Source organism: Pararge aegeria, chromosome 20, assembly GCF_905163445.1.
Source record: "Pararge aegeria chromosome 20, ilParAegt1.1, whole genome shotgun sequence".
NCBI lineage: Eukaryota > Metazoa > Arthropoda > Insecta > Lepidoptera > Nymphalidae > Pararge > Pararge aegeria.
The window spans coordinates 2061047-2085002 of NC_053199.1; the positions used below are offsets into that span (position 1 = coordinate 2061047).

The 23956-nt window shown below is 37.0% G+C and overlaps 1 protein-coding gene across 1 annotated transcript; it reads right to left on the reverse strand.

Annotated features, from left to right (window-relative positions):
* Positions 1-2882: 2882 nt before the first annotated feature.
* Positions 2883-23070, reverse strand: LOC120632490 (general transcription and DNA repair factor IIH helicase subunit XPD). The gene is made up of 19 exons (XM_039902295.1): positions 22988-23070; positions 22812-22911; positions 20951-21048; positions 20121-20277; positions 19348-19450; positions 18617-18747; positions 18023-18243; positions 17048-17181; positions 16157-16273; positions 15294-15534; positions 13259-13326; positions 12484-12587; positions 11270-11368; positions 9911-9998; positions 9095-9186; positions 7703-7879; positions 6235-6305; positions 5737-5875; positions 2883-4728 (listed from the first exon to the last, which is right to left on the reverse strand). The coding sequence occupies exons 1-19, from the start codon at positions 22990-22992 to the stop codon at positions 4591-4593; spliced, it is 2283 nt and encodes a 760-aa protein (XP_039758229.1). The 5' UTR covers positions 22993-23070; the 3' UTR covers positions 2883-4590.
* Positions 23071-23956: the final 886 nt, after the last annotated feature.

The following is a 23956-nucleotide window of genomic DNA, read 5'->3' on the forward strand; positions in this document are numbered from 1 at the left end:
TGAGCCTGCCAACTCGGATTGGGGCAGCTAGGTGGGTATAAACTGTATATCTCCTCCTTTTAGAGAAGATCTCTGTGCCCAGCAGTAATATGCTATTGTTAACACAAATGCTTGTATAATAGATAGCTAATTTTAAACCAATATTTACAAGTGAAATAAAACTTGTTGAAACTTTAAACATTATTGTAGAAACTAATTTTAATGCTTTTGAGTTTATCTTTATCAATGTATATTTATTGTTTGTTGTTTCTAGCAAAATATAGTGACGTTAATTAAAACCGTTATCCTGTCGAAGTGTTGTTACGCAATCTTAGTTGTGGCCGGATGCAGATCTGCGGGTATTTGGTTACACTAATGTTACATTGTCTCAAAGGAATCGTCTAAATCGAATGTCTAACGATTTAGTCGATAGCAGTCTATAGCAAAAAATGTTTCACCAACTATCAGTTAATAATTATTGGTGAAAACTCCTTACAAATAAGGCCTTTTTAAAAAATTTAAAATGCAAATAATAATTTTTCGGAACCGACAGGATTTATAAAATTGATAATTCCTCCAAGAGTAGGTAAAAACACTAATGAACATTATAAAAAAGCAATGTGTCATCTCTTGTTTGAAACGAGTCTCATTGTAATATGGACCTTTGAAAAAGTAGATCTGCAACGTTTCCAGTAGGAAACGTTGCAGATCTACTTTTTCAAAGGTACTAGATGTCGCTACAGTCGCTACAAACTGATGTGAAAGGTATATATATACTAATTTCGGCATCGACGGTAGGAGAGCCGTAGCTTAATTGGATAAAGCGCTCAGGCCGCGATTGCCAGAGAGTAGCAGGTTCAAATCCTGTCGGTTCCGAAAAAAAATAAATTTTCACATGCATTTTAAATTTATAAAATTGATAATTCCTCCAAGTGTAGGTAAAACACTAATAAAAATTAAATAAGGCCTTATTTGTCATTAGTGAAAACTGAAATTAGAGATATAATAAAAGAGGTCAGTGGAACCAGTAATAAACAGTTGGCATAACCCAGTTACAGCGTAGTATGGGTAGTAAATAATATTGTTTAAAAAATTTGTAATTTAGAGAAATTTTTGTAAGTTGACCTAATTATATAGTTTTTAATGACAATCGTTTGTTGGAATCGCAAGTGAATACGATGTTAGCTTGCAGATTCATAGTGTTTAATATATATTTAATAATATCTTTGTTAGGCTTTAGAATATATAAAAAAAGCTATATTAGCATCAAAAGATAAAAGCTTATTGCCTACCAACCTGTTTTGGAGCAGCTTGGTGGGTATGTGCTGTAATCCCTCCCCGCTATGAGAGAGGCACGTTTTAATTAATTTAATAGGATAATGATGAATGGCAACAGTGAGGTCTAACTTTTTTTTTAAACTCCACTACATGTTAGCCCTGTATTGAGAAACAAATCTCACCTGATGGTAGCTTATGTTTGTAGGTATGGTATATAGTAGTATTAAGATGGTTGACATATCAGGTTACAACACAACTAGCCTGAGGTTATTGTAGGGCCTAATTAAATAAACCTGGCCTAACGTCGGAACAGTTAAAGAGTGACAATAAATGGTGCAAGTATTGCGACGTTATGCCCATTTATTAATACGCGCCGTAAGGTTTTAGAAATTATAGATGCGATTCTCTATTATACGTTTATTAGAATATCGTCTTTAGAACGTATCGAATATTATTTGATCAGGAACAAATAATTAAAGATTTTAAACTAAGATTTTCGTGGTTTCGTTCGATCAACATTTCTTCAATATAGTTCGACGGGTACATGATAATATTTTTGGATTTTTCAATATTATATTGACACGTAAATATTATATACGTATATATTAGTATACACGACACGAAATATTGACATCGTGACCACGATACATGCTACTAAATAATAAATAAAATTCGCGTAATGTGTATTTAAGTTTATGGAATTAGTTATTTTATAAAAAAGAATTATTCAGGAAGAAGTTGGGTGTGTGCCAGTTATTGTTATGACATTAACCTGGATTTTAATGCTTTACCTGTTGCCATCATAACTTGACGATTTCCTGGCGCAGCGGTGGGCGCTGTGGTTTAAAGTAGGAGTCGGAAGTATTTGGGAAATTATGTTTTCTGAATTCCCTCTGGTTTGATCTGGCGGGCGGTTCCGGCCGCGCCTTATTACTCTACTGGCAAACGCGTGCCGCTAAGCGATCCAGCTTTCCAGTACGATGTCGCGTAGCAACCGATTAGGAGTATGAGTGTAATATCAATGCCTGCCTTGAGATAGCATTTAAGGGCTAGCTAGTAGTGGAATAAAAAAAAACCCTTGACCGCATTTAACAGTTTATAATAAACAGCTGATATTATGGCTGTCACAGCGTATTTCTTATGGAAACTTAGTAGTTATTCACCAAGAAGTATTGATTTAGAAAAATATGTGTAGAGAAAGGAATGCTTACATCGTTATATGTCTGTGAGATGCACACAATGGTGCTAATAGTTATATTACTAAATATCTAAACAAAACAGCTCTAAGATAGTGTTGAGCTAAGTTGCACTATTTTAAGATATTAAATTTAATTTCACGTTATACAGGGATCAGATTTTCTGTGACATTATAATCTTAAGCCTGCGTTATTTGTTATGAATATAATGTAATAGAGAACACTTGCCCTGGTTACTTTCGATGTATAACAGTGTTTTATGATTTTAAATAAAGTGTGAAATAAACAAAAGGTTTATAAAGAAAAACGTTTTTTTATTTATATTATATTTTTAGTAATAAATAATATAAGTCAATCATATTATCTTATGTATAAGACATTCCTTATGACATATTCAACAAAGGTCTTACAAAGTATTTATCATTATAAAAAATGAAATTCAGTTTTCATGTCAAATCGCATTTATTTAGAAATATGTACTTAACTTAACATTATACAAAGTCACTAGCTTTATTTTACATAACATTTGGTTTATTCCAAATTTATCACCTGAATCAATAATAACAAATCGATCCTATCGGAGTTGCGTTTTTCCTATTTTAAACGGAACCTTGAAACCAAGTTGTCAGTAATTTATGTCTATTAAAAATTATGGCAATGTTAAATTGGTATCAAGAGTCGAAACTTGTGATAGTGATATGACGCGTTTACTTTAAAAGACATGCCTCCTGTTTTAAATCATCTATGGAGAAAGTTTAGTTTAGTGAGGCCGGATGACTGAACCAATCTATATATAAAAAAAATTAAAAAGTTGTTCGTTAGTCTCACTAAATCTCGACACTAAAAAAGCCGATTTGGCAAATTTAGGCCTTGTTTTATTCGTAGAAGGTTTAAACGGTGAGAAAAATATTAAAAACGACAGCAATGTACATAATTCTTCTGTACGAGTGTTTGATCTGCCAATTCCTCATACACACCTGGACTGATTTTGATGAAATTTTGTGTGTTTCAATAGGTTCCTGGAAGGGATGAAAATTAAATTGGAACCGGTAGGTTGCGTTGCTTTACCGGGCAAGACGACGTCTGCCGGGTCCGCTAGTTGGTAATAAAATAAATTCAAATATCGTCTGTTCTGCTTCAGACATATTCCTAAACATATAAAAATTCTATTAAAAATATTGACGTTAAAGTAGGAGGCTACCAGGCAATAGTGTTGCGTACCACATTTAGCCATAACTATAAAAGGCTATTTGGATAGGTGGTACCACCCATAAACAATATCAAAAATACTCGATTTAGAAACCACTTCGGATTATCACTTGCAAAATTCGAGAGAACCAAAAATCAAAGAAAAATAAAAAAAATATGCTACCCAAAACTGTTGCACGAGTCAGTCGCGCGAGTTTAAAAAAATCCTGTTATAATTATGCATCCAATCCGGTTATATTTCTCGATATATTAGTGTTTGAAGTTCTAACTTTTTTTTAACTCGCTATACCTACGTTAACTGTTGCGTTTTGAATGAATTGCTAAGGAAGGCGCATTGAATTTCGGTTAAGTAATAAAACTTCTATGACCGTTATACATGATACCTTAATATGGCCTTTTTACATGATACCGAGGTTATATTGCATTTTACTTTATAAGTTTAAAAAAAAAATATTCATTCTTAACGACAAGGCTGCTTAGAAGCCGGCCAGTATGCTTTCGTCTCTCACAATATAGAAGAATTCTAGAGATTGTCAAACTGTACATGATATTGTAAAGGAGCTTTCTCTGTGGAATCTGCCTTCCGAACTGGCGGTAGAGTCACTACAAACAGACTGACTTGAAATTCCAAAAGTGCTCATAAACTAGGCCTACTCGAAATAAATGAAATTTGAATTAAATTAACACATCATAGTAGCATGGTATGGTTTTAAGGTGCATGAAAAAGAAATAAATGAATTTTGAATATAATAAGGATGTTTAGACGAGCCGTCGCTGGATATCAGTTTTGCAGCGACTTTTATAGAAGAGTGAGATTTGAATAATGGACTTGAAACCATTTGTTTTGTTCCTTTGCTTCCCTCATATTCAAGGAACTGGAGGCATTCCCTTCGCTCACGTATGCTCCGTAAGTCGTTCGCCATAAGGTTCACTTCTGTATGACCTGTTTCTCGATCTTGTCCTGTTGCTCCTGGGACTGTAGCTGCGCGAGGGTGAGCAGGGAAACTCCGAGCTGGTCTTCCCGCGTGAACGGCTGCGCCATCTGCCGGAGCCAACGCTTGCTGATCTGTGGAGTTATTGGAACGACATATTTATATGCAAGTAATACAATTTAACCGAGTTTTAGGTACGTATTATAATTCGTAAATCGAATAAATTAGTAAATTGTGTCTAAACGGTCATGAAACCCATTTCATCCTCGACTTAGATATTAAAAAAAAAAAACAAATTCAAATATTCTTTATTCATGAAGACCTATCACAGGCACATATGAAGCATTCATATATATATGTTTACATATACCTCCCTCTATTATCTATATAGCCATCTCGGATAAAAAGGGGTTTCATGCCCGAGTTACTCTGATTGCGAGAAAAGGGATCGATCCTCGAGTCAGGTAAGTCAATATTTATGAGAACGAAAAAATCTTAGCATTGTTTCTTATTTCGATTTTGGAGAAAATAATATGTAAATAAAAGTGAAAAAGTGATTTATTTTTTACATTTAGGAGAGTACCCATGTAAGATATTGAATATTTAGAAATTTTACGAACTATCGAGTTCATAAAACAAAGTCGTAGAATGAAAGTTTTTAGTTTTAATGTAAACAACTACAGAGTGCAGGCGCACTTTATGGCGCAGCGTTGAGCGCTGTAAATTCAAGCAGGCGCAATTTGGGAATTTATAATTTCTAAATTTTCACTGGTCTGGTGGGAGGCTTTGGCCGTGGCTAGTTACCACCCTACCGACAGAGACTTAGTGTTCCGGTGCGATGTCACGTAGAAACCTATTAGGGGTATGACTACCATACTCCTATACTATAGAGATCGTTACTTAGCGATAAGGCCGCCTTTTGTATCCTACTACATACTTGAAGTGTTTGTTTTCCTGAACATGATGTGGTGTACAAATAAAGAGTATACATAAATACTCCCAGGTCAGCCCGCTACCATCTCAGACTGCATCATCGTTTACCAGGTGAGATTGCAGTCGAGGGCTAACTTGTAGTGGAATGTCTGGAGTAGGTGAAGGGTTCAGTTTTGTGGGCAGTGTCAGCCGGGCTGCGGGCGACTCACCTGCACGGCCTCTTCGGTGCTGAGGTTGCAGAGCGAGTCGCGCAAGTGTTCCTGGATCCAGCGCGGCAGTTTGGTGCGCTTGTCGGCGCGGCTGAAGCGCTTGTCCGCGAAAATCATGATGCCGTAGTCCGTCTTGCCCCTGGCACAACGACAGACATTTTATGTTACGGCGTACTACTACTGAAACTGTTCCCCAAAGCCCTGACTGACTTTAGCTGGGCCGCGAATGTGTGCGGAAGCGTTCCCGTGGCCCAGCCGCCAGGCGACTGGTAGGAACACCGTTTGTTTAAAAAAAAAACACAAACACGCTAAGTCAATAATTATTCATTGTAAACATCTCCTGAGGATGCTCCGGTTTCGGAGCGAAACGTGCGTAGAGGGTACATTGGCGAAGATCTGTTTGGTGTGGAGTATAAAGATTAAAGAAATTATATATGCGGAGTATAGCAAATTAAGCTTAATTTTCATAATATAGAAGTAATAAGAACAACAAATCACCGCAGCACTCGGCCCACGCACTGAGCCGCGTGCCGCATGGCGTCGAAGGTCAGGAAATCGTTCTCGCGGATCTGAAACATAAATACAGTGATATATCAACTACGCGGGATATATTTGACTGCAATACTCAATGGGATCTATTCCATGACGGGTTGACAGCATTGTTTAGTGAATTGTTGAGATACTCTGAGATTATAGTGTACAATATTAATAACATGTCTTTTATAAAGTTTAATGTCATCTTTCATTCATTTGTCTTATAGTTATCCATAAATCATATATTTCTATCTAGTTAGTATAAGTGGCCCTACAGTACTAAAAAAAAAAATTATTATACTGCAAAAGTGTGGTACAAAGTTACACTCTATATTTCTATATTCCCTCCCCATAGTCCGATGCGACGGCAGCTCAGACACTACTGGCAAGAGATCAGGCTCTCCGAGGCACGGTTGAATAACCGCTAAATTCGCGACGGCCGACTGGCACAGTGGGCAGCGACCCTGCTTTCTGAGTCCAAGGCCGGGGGTTCGATTCCCACAACTGGACAATGTTTGTGTGATGAACATAAATGTTTTCCAGTGTCTAGGTGTTTATCTGTATATTATAATTATTTATGTATATTATTCATGACAACATTCATCAGTAAGTAAATATAAATAAATAAATATACTAAGACAATACACACATCGCCACCTAGCCCCAAAGTAAGCGTAGCTTGTATTATGGGTACTAAGATTACTGATGACTATCTTTATGTATAATATACATAAATACTTATTATGTACAGATAAACAGCCAGATACTGAAAACCATTCATGCTAATCACACAAACATTTTCCAGTAGTGGGAATCGAACCCACGACCTCGGAATCAGAAAGCAGGGTCGCTGCAAACTACACCAATCGGCCGTCAAATAATAGTAACAAAATTTTTTACCCCCACTAGAATTTGTATGCTAATTCTAGAGACAATATGTCTATTGAAATAAATTGCGCGTGAAAATGTGCGAGATTTTTTCTTACTTTGTTTTAGTTTCAAATTGTTATGAAAAAAATTAAAAACACACCTTCATGAAAATTGGTTCATCTGTCACGGTGCTACGATGCCACGGGCAGACACGCATAACTTTCGTTTTAGTGTCAGGGTTTAAAAAATAAGACTTTACTTTTAGCTCATACTGTAGCCCCACGAAAATTTGTATGCTATCCAATTTTTTTTTATATTGTTTTTTGTGTATAAATGAGATCCTATAAATAAGGAACAATGACTATTCATCGTTCTCAGGTTGGGATAGACAAACTATAGTTTACTTAAAAAATAATTAAGTAATAATTGCTTTATATACGCATACAGCAGGAAGATGGCAAAAGTCCTCCTGCTCTGCGAGATATATATATAAATTTTAGGGTATGCAGTGCTTTTGGGCATGTATTAAGTGCACGCCACTGAAATTGAGAATGCTAGTCACCTGGAACTGGTCGCGCAGGTAGTCCAGGCGCGCCTTGAGGATGCGGCTCTGCGTGAACACGTAGGGGATGCCGAACATCAGCACGGCGCGGCCCAGGTGGTGGTCGAAGTCCACCCCCTCCGACACCTTCCCCCGCGCCACCGACAACAGCACGGCGCCGCGCCCGCTCTCGCACGCCTGCAAGCCACGCTACAACCCTCCACTACACGCGGCGATGGAGAGAGCTATGCTCGCAGTATCTCTACGCGATCGAATCAGAAATGTAGATATTCGTAGATTCTTCAAAATTCAATATTCATTTGTTTCAAGCAGGCCTAATATAAGAGTTTTTGAAACGTCAAGTCTGTCTGTTTGTAGTGACTCTACCACCGGTGCGGAAGACAGATTCTACCGAGAAGCCGGCAAGAAACTCAGCAAGTTCTACGAATATCTACCTTCTACCAGAGTTACCGACATAGCTCAACGAGTCGCGAAGCTGAAGTTGCAATGGGTACATAGTTCGGAGAAAGGCTGGACGTTGGGTTCCCAAGCTGCTGGAATGGCAGCCCCGAACTGGTAAGCGTAGCGTTGGTCGATCTCCAGCGAGGTGAACAGGCGACATTAAGCGCGACACAGGTAGCCGCTGGATACAAGCGGCACAGAACCGTGTAATTTAGAACTCCCTACAAAAGACCTATGTCCAGCAGTGGACGTCTATCGGTTGATATGATGATGATGCATAAAGACGGAAGATTCCATAAAATGGAACACTCATTTGCATTTATAAGTTTTACAAAAAATTTAGGGTAGGCAGAGCTTTTGTGTAGGAATGAGGTGCACGCCACTGCCGATCATGAATACAGAACAGTGTATTATTTCAAGGTCAACTTTATAGTTTTTTTAATTAGATGGAATTTGGAATAAGATGTTTTTCAGTATCAAAAGTAGCTCATGTTACTCTCCGTCCTCTCAACTACTCAACTGTTTGTTTGTGCTTCACTTTATGGCGCGAGTTCGAACTCTCGCACGCATCTATAACTTATGAATCACTTGATTTAACGGTGAAGGAAAACATCGTGAGAAAACCTGCATCTAGAATTTTCTCCGAAGCGTCCATACTTCTATTATAAATGCGAAATTGTGTTTGTTTATACATCGATAACGAACTATCTAGAGACTATTGTGTTTTGAATGTTGAAGAGTAATAAACGGCTATTCCGTGAGCATAATTCTCTTTTTTCTTAATTAAATGTCTTATTGCAAAGACAGAAGTTGTTGTGCTCACAATAAAATTAGCCATAAGTGGAATGGTGCAAGAGAAGAATGCAATTAAATAAATAAATAATAAATACATGTGATTGTGGACAATTGTGTCAATTCGTAAAAAAAGTTAGGATTTCGTGAAAATGTTACCTTGATATAATTGATTAGTGCGAAACTTGTCTCGGCAGAGTCTTGGGTTTCGATGAACAGTAACTTGTGCCTCTGTAGAGAAGCCACCACTCCTGAAAAAAATACAAAATATCGAACGATTACATCAAATATTTTTATCCAAGAACGCAAGTCCGTCACATCTATTGGCTGCATTTATAAACACATGTGGTGGAGAGTGGCAAGTTTTAATTTATTGATTGTTGTTCTTATGTTTATGTTTTGTCATGATCTTTTGTGTGCTAAATAAATTTTAAAAAAATGCAAAAAGCAAGCTTGGACAAAGAAAGCAGGGGCACTGCACACTGCGCCACTCGGTCAACAAATCATTGCAAATTAAAGGAGAATGCCGGACGTAGTATGGGGTTTGGTTTCACATAGTACTTATAAGGTGCCTTCATGGAATTTATCTCATTTTATAGGGTTTAATAATTACAGTACATTACCAAAAACATTCAGATTTCAGAGTTAAAAGCAAATGAAGTTGGTGAATTAAGGTTATTTTTGACACGATTGTTGTACCTACCTACTGTTTAAAATGTTATGGTACTTTTTATTGTTTTTACGTACACAAGTGACGTACCTCTTTTGATTTTTTTGTGTGTAGATTTAAACACGATGACGGAAATAAAAGAACCACTAATTTATTTCATAAAAAGATTTTTTATCCGTCGAAGTTAAGGCTTGGGATTTTAGAGGTTTTTCTTTAAAAATAAAAACTTAATTTTTGATACCAATTTGAATGAGGCACCAAACGAAACCGTATTCCGGCGTTCTCCTTTACGGTGACGTCATTACCTTGATCGTACCAAGCGCCGACGACGCTCTCAAGGTAAAGGTACGACGTGAAGAAACACACCACCCCGTCCGGCACGCACGCCGATATCTGAAAATGATCTCCATTAAAATACATTTCACAGAATTAGAACATAAAAATAACCTCTACATAAAAATAACCCATACATAAAAACTAACTAACTTCTAACTTTTCAGAGTAGTCCGCGTTATTTATTGACCAAGCAATTTGCTTTAGCAACTTGACGGCCGATTGGCGCAGTGGGCAGCAACCCTGCTTTCTGAGTCCAAGACGATGCGTTCGACAACGTTCCCACAACTGGCAAATGTTTGTGTGATGAACAGAAATGTTTTTCAGTGTCTGGGTGTTTATTTATTTATTTATTTTGCATCCATGCCTTTCATGCCATGTCATGAGGCCCTGTTAGGGCATAGCAATAACAAACAGTTTGACCCTTATAACTAGTACAAATACACGATTTCTGGATTCTAATTAGTGTTAGTAGAAATATATATCAGATGTCAGAATAATTAGTTACTATCAAAGATCGTCAAGTTAATAAATCTGTTTTAATATTAAATAGTTGCTCAGCAAATTGTTTATATGTATATTATAGTGATTTATGTATATTATTCATAAAAATATTCATCAGTTATCTTAGTACCCATAACACAAGCTACGCTTACTTTGGGGCTAGATGGCGATGTGTATTTTCGTAGTTTATTTATTTATTTAACAGTGACGAAACCTGCATGCCTGAGTTTTCTCTTAGCGGCGTGTGAACTCTACTAATCCGCACTGGGCCAGCGTTGTTTATGTTTATTGAAGTGAAACTTCTTTATCGGCGTCGGAAAAAAAAATACCGTCACATTTTTCCGTTACGCGTCACTTTTTTCTGTTACACGCCATCTTATTCTTGTCGTTACCACGGTTTAAAAAAAAATTAAATAATTGTATTATTTGTATTAATGTATGTGATAATAAAAGACCTTTTTAAACTTTATCTAATTTAACTTTATTTAACCAATTTCTGTAAAGTTGCATATAGTAGATCATTTTTCGAAAAATACGGTGCCTTTGCGTGTCTACATTGTGTACTGTATACTCCTTACTGTTTCTTATTCAGTATGCTATACGTGCAATAAAGTGTTTCTTCTTCTTCTTCTTTTTGTTCAAGGTATAACCACCACACACAACTTGGCTCCTTAGCATCACAACCTGAAGTACTCGGCTTCCGGAGTGAGCTCAACTGGCTAGAGTAACCCGTTCTACGTGCAACGGATGGTTCCTGTCAACTAAGTATGGATACAACCCCAGGAAATAGTATTAAGAAGAAGTGCTCTGGTAAAATCTGAACTAACCTCGACTAACAACTGTCCGTAGTTCCGGATGACTGCGACGTCTTCCCTGGTCTCGTACTTCGAGGATATCGTCACCTGGTCGCTGCCTTTGGATACTATCTGGAACATTTGCGTCTTAGTGTGCGAGCGAGAATCGGACACTTGCAATCTGCCAATCAGGTTATTGGGAAACGACGTGATAACTATCACGCCATCTATCCATCACTTGATTGGCTTATTTCGCTTTGCTGAAGTTGAGAATTTTAGAAGCAACCTATTGTATACTATGAACTATAGTTATAGTTACAGCTTTCTTTATTCAGCAAGACCTATAGAACTTTTAGAATAGAATAGAATTTGTTTATTTACCAGAACAACACAAACAGACTTACATACTTACATACGGAGTAACTTAAAATTTTGTACTTAATTATTAAAAGTCTATGATGTGTAGTGCCAATAAAAAGGTTTTTAAAAACACTTTTGTTGCGCTAACTGCAAAAACACTAAAATTGTACAAAAGAAGCTTTATTTGTATATTTAAATAAACCTTCATTTGGAATACATTTTATAATTCGGGGCTAAAGGCTCGATATGTTCTTGGTGACTACAGTCTTAAACTTAAAACTAAGGTACGAGGGTTTCAAACGCGCTCTCAGAGCCTAGTGTGAGATTGTCTATGTTCGATCAAGTGAAACAACGGTTTTTATGGAATCGAAAGAGCGACATCTACTGACAATACTGGGAAACAATATCTTCAGAAGTTAGACGTAGGTAGAAAAACTCACATAAAGCACTGGTCTAAGACGCCCACGCCAAACTGGCAGAGTTAAATATAAATTTCCGGGAAAATTCTATATCCACGAGCCAAGTTGTAGTCCGATCAATAATCTTATAATCTTTAAATTATAACTTATTTATTTGGAATTAAAAAAAAACATCAATAAACTAAAGTATATGAAAAAAAAGACCTTTTAAATTGAGTTGAAGTTATCAATTCCACCTTAGAATTTCTAATTCATGCCATAGTTCCACTACTTAGTTCTTAAGTTGGGACTTTGTGTAGTATTCTTAAATTTGACTTTATCACCACGCGCATACAAAAAACATTTTGTTTATGTTATATTAAAAAATTGGCTCGCTCGCTTGTTTCACTTTTGTCGAGTTTTGTCTCATACATACGGTCATGCGCTAAGAAGTTTCGCTAAATAGGTTATTTAATTAGTATTACATACCATAGGTAAAATGCAGGGCCTCGCTAACGTCATGGTGAAGGAGCTCATAATGACCGGGTTGAAGTCCAAGATTTTAGGGTACATGTCCAGCGGTGATAAAGTTCCTGCAAAAAGTATAAGTTGCAAGGCTAAGAAAAATAACGTTTTTTCTAAAAAAAAAAAAAAAAACGGTGATACTTAACTTCTAACTTTTCTAAGTTACATGCGTTTTAAGCAATTAAAATCACTTGCTACAACGGTATAGGAAAACATTGTAAGGAAACCTGCATTATAACACTATACCATACAGATTCTCCTGCTTTTAGCGGAGTAACTGGAGTACAGCAAATTAAGATTCATTTTCATAAAACAAATATAGCGGTGTCAACTCCCGTGCCCCAGAGACTACTTTAAGCCGCCGGTCCCGGTTGCTATCGTTAAAACCCACCAATCCACACTGAAGCAGCACGGTGGGTATATGCTCTGAAACTGCCTGAGAGGGGAGGCCTGCGCCTTGTAGTTGGACGCGAATAGGCTGCGGATGATGATGGTGATAACAAAAAACAATAAGCAGGGCAAGCAAGGAACAAGTCCTACAAAGTGCCGCCCCGTATCCGTAAACCTTATGCGTAGGTGTTAAACCTCATTGTGTCTGTGTCACACCGGTAACCACGCCGTTCAAACCGGAACACAGCATTGCTTGACAGCAGAAATAAGCATGGCGACAGTACTTCCACGGACGAGAGCGGAGACAAAAAGCTCCACTTGTATTAGAATCACTGCTTCTACTTCTTACCAGAAGTAATGATGACAGACTGGAATCTGCTGAACACGGGTCGCATCGCGATTGACGAGTCCATACATCTGAAATGAAAAAATGTAACCAATAATTCGACGGCCGATTGGCGCAGCGGGCAGCGACCCTGCTTTCTGTGTTCAAGGCCGTGGGTTCGATTCCCACAACTAAATAAAAAATAAATAAATATACTACGACAATACACACATCGCTATCTAGCCCCAAAGTAAGCGTAGCTTGTGTTATGGGGACTAAGATAGCTGATGAATACGTTTTATGAATATAATACATAAATACTTATAATATACAGATAAATACTCAGACACTGAAAAACATTCACGTTCATCACACAAACATTTTTACCAATTGTGGGAATCGAACCCACGGCCTTGGACGCGGAAAACAGCGTCATTGACAACTGCGCCAACCGGCCGTCAAACCGGCGCCAACAACTGGAAAATGTTTGTGTGATGAACATGAATGTTTCTCAGTGTCTGGGTGTTTATATGTATATTATAAATATTTATGTATATTAGTCATAAAACTATTCATCAGTCATCTTAGTACCCATAACACAAGCTACGCTTACTTTGGGGCTAGATGACTAATGTCAAGACAATAATAGTAATGATTACAGACTAACATATATACTATAATATCAAAAAAAACCTAAAAGCCGTCTAACTGTTCACTTATGGGCATGGTATGAATGAATAAATGAATACACTTTTATTGTACACCACAGAGAAAATTTACAGAGATACATATACAACAGCACAATAAGGTAGAACGTACAATTTGGCGGCCTTATCGCTAAATAGCCATGGCACCCAAAATGCTGGCGCTATTGCCCCTTTGAATTGTTAGACTTAGCCGTTGGGCTAAATAAGCGCCAGCTCTGGGGACACCAGACTTCCAGACCAATTTTTTGGGACACATTTATAATGTTGTATAATGTTAATAAAGTTTCTCGTGTCTGAAGACCATGGACCCAAAGTCTCAAACGCAAGCGCCGCAAAAAGCGGATTATTTACGGAGCATTTGAGCCGTTCTAAAAGTTAGCTCCTTTCTTCCTTACAGATATCCTACTTCATCTTTGTATAAGGAAAGTGGGGTACTTACTGTAAGACAGCTTTTTCTTTTAAAAATAATTTTAAAACAACACAAATTCATTAATCAGGAGTCAATTATGAAATTTAAAGATAAACGTCGCAAAAACAGCTTATGTAATATTCCCAAATTCTGCACTTCCTTTTCACAAAAAATTTTCTGTTTCCTTGGTAGCATCATATACAATAAGGCCAATAAAATTCTTTCCATTCACTCACTATCATCCTATAGATGTAAAAAGCAGGTCCATGACTGGCTTCTTGCGCTGGATTATGATAGCACAGAGAATCTACTATCCATTCAAAAATGACATTATCTCACATGTACCTTGTACTACATAAATCCATGACACTTCCCCCACACATCCACCCACACACACATACACTTTATTTGCCTCAAGAACACGCACGCAGCACCTACACGCACGCACATACGTTCACACACACACACACATACACTCATGCACACACTCATACACATTTAAATCACCATTTAATTACCCAATCTCCAAAAATAAACATTTTATTTATTTTTCTTTAATATTTTTGCATGTTGCATGTTAAATCTATATCCAAAATAAAATATACTTGTCGTAGTCTTATGTTGTTGTATCAAAAATTATATAGGGGAGTGCACTGATATCTATAGTACGAGTTTTTACTCAGTTTAGGTACCAGTGATTCAACCATACATAGTACTAAGCTATGATTTCTGTCACAATTTAATAATCGTGTGAATAAATGATTTTATTATTATTATTATTATTCGGCAGCGGATCTACAACTTAAAAATATGCTCTAAAAACAAAAACAAACGCGGACGCAGTCACGGGCATAGTATAGTATACTAGTTATTATTAAAGATACACAGATAGATATTCGAACAGGTATTTTGTAATAGACAAGAGTAGGTAGTTGGTACTTACGAGAAGTGCAGAATAGGGTTCGAGACAGTGGGCGTCCTGTCGTCGAATGGTTCGACGATGATGACGAAACCCTTGGTGTAAGTGGACACCAGGGTCGCGAGGTTGGCGACGAGGGTCAGGGCCCCGAAGTTGGAAGGGTCCGGGATCTCCAGGGTCCGCATGAGGGACTGAAGGCGGCTGGAGCAGAACCGGAGCGGCTTGCGTTCTATGCACACGCGGGCGGCGACGTCTTTGAGGAAACCTGGGCGGGACAAAAGTTATTAAAAATTAAGCCTAACTTGCTATACTCTGCGAAAAGCAGGAGAATCTGTATGGTGTAGTTTATATACTTTATATTCCACACCAAACAAATCTTCGGCAATGTACACTCAAAATAATTTTATTATTACCATTCTGAAATTATTTATTGCACACACAAAAATAAAATACAAAAGATAAAAATAACAATAATAATAAAAAACAAGTCAAATAATTTTATTTCCTTAAAATAATTTTATTTACTTTTAAGCACCTTTATTATATAAATAAAATATAAAAATTTTAAATCTTATTTATTGCACCACCCGTCTACGTTTTTTCCTTTTACGCCATTGGTTGCCCAGAAGAAATAGCTATATAGCGATAAGGCCAACAGATTGTACTCTATTGCTATGTATTTATATCTCTGTAACTACTTTTTTTCTTTGGTGTACAATAATAGTGTATTCATTCACCTTTAAAACTCACCTCACTTCAAAAGTTAGAGGTGGCGGGGTTCGAAGTCAGGCCCCCCCGGAAGTAAGGCCGAAGTCCTAATCATTGGGCCATCACCACATCGTAGGATATGAGGAACTTACTCTATAAAAATAAGGTAAAGTGCTTACCTGCCGGAGATTCTTGCACCACGTGCTGTATTCGTAATCTGGTTTTCAAATACTCGATGAAACGTTTTAAAAACCCTAGGAAATGCTCAGCGTTCCTTATGTTGCCCGGAACTACCTCTGTTAAACGAAAACAAAATTGATTGGTAAGTCTGTGCGTGAAGGGTGTTTCTTATTAGTTTTCCTAATCCTAAAATTGCCAGTAGAGATCGCTACTTAGCGATAAGGCCGCCTTTTGTATCGTACTACATTCTTGAAGTGTTTGTTTTTCTGAATGATGTGGTGTACAAATGAAGAGTTTAATAAAAATAAATAAAATTTCTGGAAAAACTAATGCGAATCTTAACATCGAAACATTCCATAGTGCCAACTTATATTAACATATTCCTTATACATAGACAGCCCAAATTATTGCCTTAATATTCATTTAATACGCCACATGTGACATTTGAGTGTCTGTCGAACTGGTCTGACATCTGTCTGTCTGCCTGAAAAACTAAGAAACCATCTCTCAATCTTTAAGTTCTTGTTTTGAGCGGTCAACTTTGATTTTAACGTTACTTCTAGAAGAGGGCTGTCATTGAGGTCTTATTTAATGTATGATTTTAGGCGGCGTACGCCAGTAAAGCTCCTAGTTGGTATGACATCTTTAACAAACATCGTTATATTTCAGGAAATTTAGAGAAAACTATGATTAATATATAAATATACATTAAAACCTTCCAGATGATTCACACTGTTCATTAGTGAAATGAATTCAGTAGTTTTTCAGTTTTTTGCGCCCAGACTGACAGACTGACGCGGCGGGGAACTTTGCTTTATAATATGTAAAGATATCAGTGTATTCGAATAAGGAAATTTTTGACTTTGACTTTTATGATATGACACTTTTACCGTTTAAAACTTCATCAGGCAGTACGGGGTTCGCGAGTATCATATCCGTATCGCGTGCTACCGCTGCTTCTCGAAGACCTTCTACCATTTGCTCGTACTCCAACGTAAGGCGTTCAGCGTCCTCTTGCTTTAATCTAGGATAAATGGATGAAACTAATGTATTTCTACTAAGAACATCGTTATCAACACATTACAGGTCCACTCCGGCACGGGTCGCCTTTTCGAATGAGAAAGATTAAGGCCGTAATCCTACTAGATTTGGAAGAAATATATCAAACCGCTCTTTAAACTGATCTTCGCACGTGTTTATGCGGCTAAGTACCTTAGAAATATGGAACGCAAACACACACCGCCCCTGTGCTGGCACATGTACGGTCAGTAAAATTGATTTTTTTAATTTAACTATGATTTAAGCTAAGTTTTTGGTCCAACCATTTTAAATTAATTTATTATATTTTAATTCAATGATAATGATAAAGAAAAATGTATTTAAGGTAATTAATACAATATTGGTATTTGTAATGTTATCACCATTATGGATTTAATAAAATTCATCATATCAACCCATTACCGGGTCATTACAGTGCTAGGGTCTCCACAATGAGAAGGGATTAAGGCCGTAGTCCACCACGCTGGCCCAGTGCGGATTGGTGGACTCCACACACCTTGGGCACATGAAGGTTTCCTCACGATGTTTTCCTTCACCATTGAAGCAAGTTATGTTTTAATTACTTAAAACGCACATAACTTAGAAAAGTTAAGTGCGTGCTGGGATACGAAACTCGGCTCCCCGAAAGTGAAGTCGAGCTCCTAACCACTGATCTAACATAGCACTTAAAATTAAATTGTTATATTATAATGAAACCGATACCGTTTCGGAATAAATGTTTAAAGCAAATTTCTTAACTGCTATTAAAAATTTAATTCTCTGGTCACATCTAACGGTTAATATGTCATCTAAAAAATATAACTTACAGTGTAACCGCTTTTTCCAGAGACTGCAACGCCTGTGTGCTCTTGTCTATGGTCCGTCTAGTGAGTTTGACACTTAAGGAATCTATGCAAACATTGTCTATGTTGTGCGCTTCGTCGAAAACCACTACGGCTTCCTTGTTCAGCTCCTTGGACACAACTTCCGCGATCTTCGGGTCTAGGAGGTAGTGGTAGGAATATACCACGATTTCGGCGTGAATTATCTAATGACATATAAAGAACGAATATTCTTATATTATACGCCACATAAATTCAGCTATAAAAACAGCACAAACCATAGAGTACTCAATTTGACGACCTTATCGCATATATAGTCAAAAATTTTCTCGCTCTTGGTTGTTATGAATTTTATTTTTTATACCACAAGTTATCCCGTGACTGCATTCTCACGTGGTAGTAAGTTATGAGGGAGTATGGTAACCATAACCCTAATCGGATTCTTAAACGTTAATTTTGGCAGTTCAAGCATGAAGTTTCGTATTTTTTTTCCGGTATAATGCACTATGGATAGTGTCGATAAGTACCCACCCACCCGATATCGTGGGTAGCAGGTAGTTAGTAAAATAAGTTACTCACAGCAAATCTGGACAAGAAGTACGGACACCAGTTCCTGTCAGCGCCGTACTGTTTCAGATCGTCCATGGTGTATACACCGTAAGGTAGCATCGACTCCTTGCCTTCTCGGTTGAAGCCCTCGTAGAACTGACCTAGTCACGCAAAATGTCAGTTTGTCAGCCTCGAGGCCCGTACCTCCACTTGGCCATCCAGAGGTCAGTGGCGGTACTACCATAGAAGCCGACAAGGTTTGCGTAACAATAAATATCTCTTTTAAATTTTGCTCGACAATTCCGAAATGCAATTAACAAAATAATTAATCTACATACATTAAATAAAGTTGTGGTAGTTACACTCAAGAACGGCTGGACCAATTTTTAAGATATTTGATTTTTTGGATTCCTCTTAGACCGGAATAGGTTAATAAGTGTTAAAATATAACATTTATAAAAAAACAAATACCCGCGGTAACAAAGTTCGCCGGGACAACAAACTTGATAACAATGAGAAAATAAACACAAGTTTTGCTCAATAATGTATGGACACTGAGTATACAAGCAGTACGTTACTCGGTAGCAACCGTCTGATAGAATGATGACATATTTATTTTTCTCTATGGGTAAACAAGCGGTAAAAATGCATTTAAATAAGTTGCGATGTTTGAAACATCAAAGCTTTTTATACTATTTAAAGACAAAGATAAAAAAGTACGAAAACCGGCCCGGGAACATAGATCTTAAGAAGATACTTACAAACCGGGACAGAAGTATCCCTCTCGTGCCGATCCCTAATGTAGCTAGCGGTCAGCGAGTGACATCTGCCGTCCACTAACTTGCCCTCTCTTTCACGCGACACCTGTTAACAGACAGTAGTATGGTAGTAGTAGCACAAAGGAAGCTGCTGTCCGTTCCCCGTTATATTCACTCTTGGTCGCATCGTACGACACCCGCGGGAAGAAAAGTGGTGGTGACATCTATATTCTGATTTGCCGTCACCACACGGCATTTAAAAAAATTAATATTAATAACTAATATAAAATTAAAGCTTAATTTAAAAAAATATTTTATGTGTGGCTGTAGGCATGGCTGTGGGAGTGGATCTTGCCGTGAGCTTGGGTGTGTGTGTGTGTTCGTGGGTGAGTGTGTGTTTGTGTGTGTGTTCGTTGAAGTGGGTGTGAGTGTGCCACTGTGAGTGTGTGTGGCTGGGGAGAAGAAGTCGGAGTGGGTGTGGCTGAGGGTGTGGCTACGGGTAGGCCAATGGGTGCGGCTGTAAGTAGTTTAAGAGTTATTAACAAAAAAAACAAACTGCTATCTTTTTCATCTTATTTTGTTAATAACAATTGCAATTGGTATGTGCATGTGTTTTGTTTTGTATATATTATTGTTACATTTTTCTAGATATCATCCCAAATCGAATAAGCTATGGATGAGCCATAGCTTTTTAGGGCTTTATCTAGAATTAACATGTATGAGGTATGTGCATCGCTTTGCCTGTTACATTCGCAACTAGATGTAGGAATTATTACCTCAGGATGTATGCAAAGATTCTTCCTTGAACTGAGAACAACACCAGTTAGACTAGGCTTCTCCCCTTGACTCTTCTCATAGTAATTTATCAGATTTTTCAATTCCTCCAATACTTTCTCAATCTCGGGTAGTGTACGCGAACAGTAAATCAGCTTTCTAAAAGAAATTTATAACTATGTACTATTAAGCTGTCTTACTGTGTACGCCATCAACTCAAGTTTTGGGTTGTTTTGTTAGTATATCCTCAGTACAGTCCCAGAGCCAGGCAATTGACATTGTTCTACCCCTGGTCTGAGATGTTCCCAATTTCGTAATGATTAACACTAAATTAAAAAGTAGATATCAGTTAATTGCTATAACGGATAAGAGTGACACGAAAAGGATCTTCTTGTATGGGTAAAATTGATATCCTACAGATGATCTGAGTCTCTGACTGACTGAATTTGTGATTTAAAGGAAATTAGAACCTTTTAAAGTGAAAGGTGGTGGTAATTTTATCAAGGTGAAGTCATGCAGATGGTAGGTTATCCTTACTAATATTATAAATGCGGAATTGTGTTTGTTTTTTTGTGCTCACTTTACGCCCTAAACAAGTAACAAAAAAACTTGATTTTTGCCATAAACTTAGTTGACGGAACGAAGAGTAACATAGGCTACTTTTTACCACACAAAACTGGATTCAAAAAAATGTAGACAACGAAATTGGGCACCAGGTATGGTGGATGAGTTGCAACAAACACACTAGAGCTCACATCTCACCAGGGGAAGAGGGAGGGGGAAAAATTAAATCCTACGTAATTAATTGATGCCCCATAGGAAAGACACATACCTAATGTGGTGTGGGTTCTGTATCATGTAGGCCACAATGAGAGACAGCAGAGATATAGTCTTGCCAGTTCCAGAGGGCATCTCCAGTAGGCCATGACCCTGCAGAAAATTTATCAGTGACGATGAAAAAATGGGTAAAAATTCATGTAACCATCTAACATTATGAATTCAAATAAAAAATATTTATTCATGTTGGCCTACGTAGGCACTTATGAAGCATAAGTGCCTGCGATAGGCACAAATATATTTATATTTGTAAGCGGATGGTGATAATTTCGTTCACCAACATAAACCTAAAGCTCCAAGGGTTCCAAATGCGCCCTGAGAAGAGCGCACAAAAAACTTAGCCAGGTATTTCTTTTTGCTATCGCCATCTCACAGTAAATTAATATTAAGCTATGAAGTTACAGCAATTCACACCCAAGCTTTTTTATCCTTTAAATAACCCTTGCTTATTTCAACAAATAAACAATCAAACTCTTCTGTGGTATTTATTTTCATAGCCCACAATATTGATAGTCCTGTACAATGTAACTTAGCAAAATAATTGTTAATCACAAAGTCATATAGTCAATGTGAAGTTTGTGAATACACTACTTACTGCAAATACATAAAGCCATAACCACAATAAGCAAACAACAATAAATAAATTCTCTATTTTGAAGTATTAAAATTAGAACTTTACAATGTTATGTCTTATTTTATTTTATTAAAGTAACACCAACAGCTTGTTCTCAATACCTATTAAAGCACAATTACAAATATTTTGTTTCTAATCAATGTGACTAGCCAATTAGTGCACACCACACAGCATTTACTACAAAATGAGCAATATTAACACTACAAACTATAATAAAAATACAAAAAAAATAAACTGAATTAATATTACGATAGGAAAAACTAAACAAAAATATTAAGTTATAAAATTGAAATTGAACATGTTATAATGAATGCCTCTATAGTCGTAAAAATGTAATAGGCCCGTTTTGACATTTGTCATCGCAACGTAACTAGTTATGGAACCATAAGACTCTGTACTCGATACTCACGATAAATCAATTCAAGTTTGTATCAGTACTTGATTGATATTATTATGTATTGTAAAGTGTTCGTTTGTTCAAAGTATTCCTTTAACTTCACAACCAATACGCGTGACTGGCTGTTGATTATACGTCCACTTTTCAACATGTTGAAACAGAGTTAGTACTATATAACAACAAACACAAAAATCGAGTCAAATCACTATGTTTAAATTAATGTCCAAAATAGAAGAGCCATAGTTAACGTAATAGTAAACAATATATATCAAACTTAAACAAGCGCACAGGCAACTTTACAAGATGAGGAACGAAAAACTGTGCGGGGATGCTTCAGTCATGTGCCGCTTGGTCAGATACATCAACTCAGACTCATTATTTAGAACCCATTTTGAGAACCAAGCTCATTCTTTGCAGTAAAGATAACTACACAATATTTAATTTCGATATTCAGTAAAAAAATGGTTACAGCTCTAGTATAAAAAAAAAGACTGAGAACGTAACTGTTTTCGGAACGTTTCGCAACAATTATAAATTGCATGCTACTATGAAGTAAGCGCAAAAAGAATACTCGCGATATATTCTTTCATATTATTTAACGTCCCAAAAAAATTTACGTATTTTTAAAACACTGTATGTAATTGATTTTTATTTTTTTGTTTCTTTCAGTTTCGTTCCAAGTTACATTTTATGGTCTTGCACAAATGTCAAAACGGGCCTATTACATTTTTACGACTATAGTACAATGTATAATAAAAACGGCTGAAACCGCGGGGAACAACAGGTCCTATAAAATTTTGGGAACTGGTGAACATTCTTACTAACCTTAGCATCCAGTGCTCGCTTCAACTCCAACATATAGGCATATTGTTCCGGGTAAATATAATCGTAGGGGAAATAAACAAGCAGGCCGTCCACCGTTAACCTAAAACACATAGCAAATAAGAAATGTACACAAATAACACACATATTATGCTTATTAAATTAATATATCCTCCTACTTCATCTTTTATTTGTTTAAATATAAATCTCTAATGAAATTGTAAACTAAATATCTTGACTTGAAAGAGCCGGGAACAAGCAGAATTTGTTATTTTGGCATCAATTTTGACAGCTAGTTCAACAATGACAATTGTCATTTTTTTTCTTAATTCTTTAAAGGCAGAGGTAAATCACCGTACAGCCATAATTGACAAGAGCAGCAGCATCTTAATATAGCCTATAGATGTCTAACATTCAGGATAGGCCGGAAGGTGTTCTATCTGCATTAGTGCCGATAATTTTATATTTTATTTTAACCGACTATATTAATATCCTTCTTTACGAGATGGAAATTCTCAATTACGGTCGAGTTCAAGTTTATATTTTATGCAACCCTCGTAAAATTATACCAAAAAATTCTGCAAAACACTCAAGCTCATGAAATAGAGGCAAGAGAGGAGACGAAATTTTACAGCATGCTCGCTTACCCATCACCGGTCCGCTGCAGGGCACGGGTTTCATCTCAGAATGAGAAGGGTCTAGGCCGTTGTCCACCATGCTGAACAAATGCGGATTGGTGGACTTCAAACGTCTTCATTATGAAGAACTCAGGAATATCTATCGAGGAAGCCTATCAGCTATGTAACATCATGCTATAATTAATAGGCGTGGAGCAACAAGGAAAAATGTTACAAAAACGGGAAAAAATATTCCTATTGAGAGCTTCCGATGCGTAAGTGGTTAAAGTTATACCAAATCAATGTACGATGGACTGTTCTAACAAGAAGTCCGCGACACTATATGCACACATAATATATCAAAGCAGTATGGAAACTACAAACAACCATAACACTCGCACACGCACCAATGAGGCCCTAAAGCCTAGTAACCCGACTAAAATCCTGCGATAATAGCTTAGGGGCATCGTCGGTGCGTGCATCCGTTTTTGTTAGCCGTTTCGAACTTGTGTTCGTAGTTTACATATTGCT

Excerpts from the sequence above, each read along its gene's own strand:
- LOC120632490 (XM_039902295.1), bottom strand. Across the intron at positions 20,278-20,950 it reads CAGAACCCACACCACATTAG|AAAGCTGATTTACTGTTCGC; the intron begins GTATGTGTCTTT and ends AATTTCTTTTAG. Across the intron at positions 11,369-12,483 it reads GGCCCTGCATTTTACCTATG|ATAGTATCCAAAGGCAGCGA; the intron begins GTATGTAATACT and ends CAAATGTTCCAG.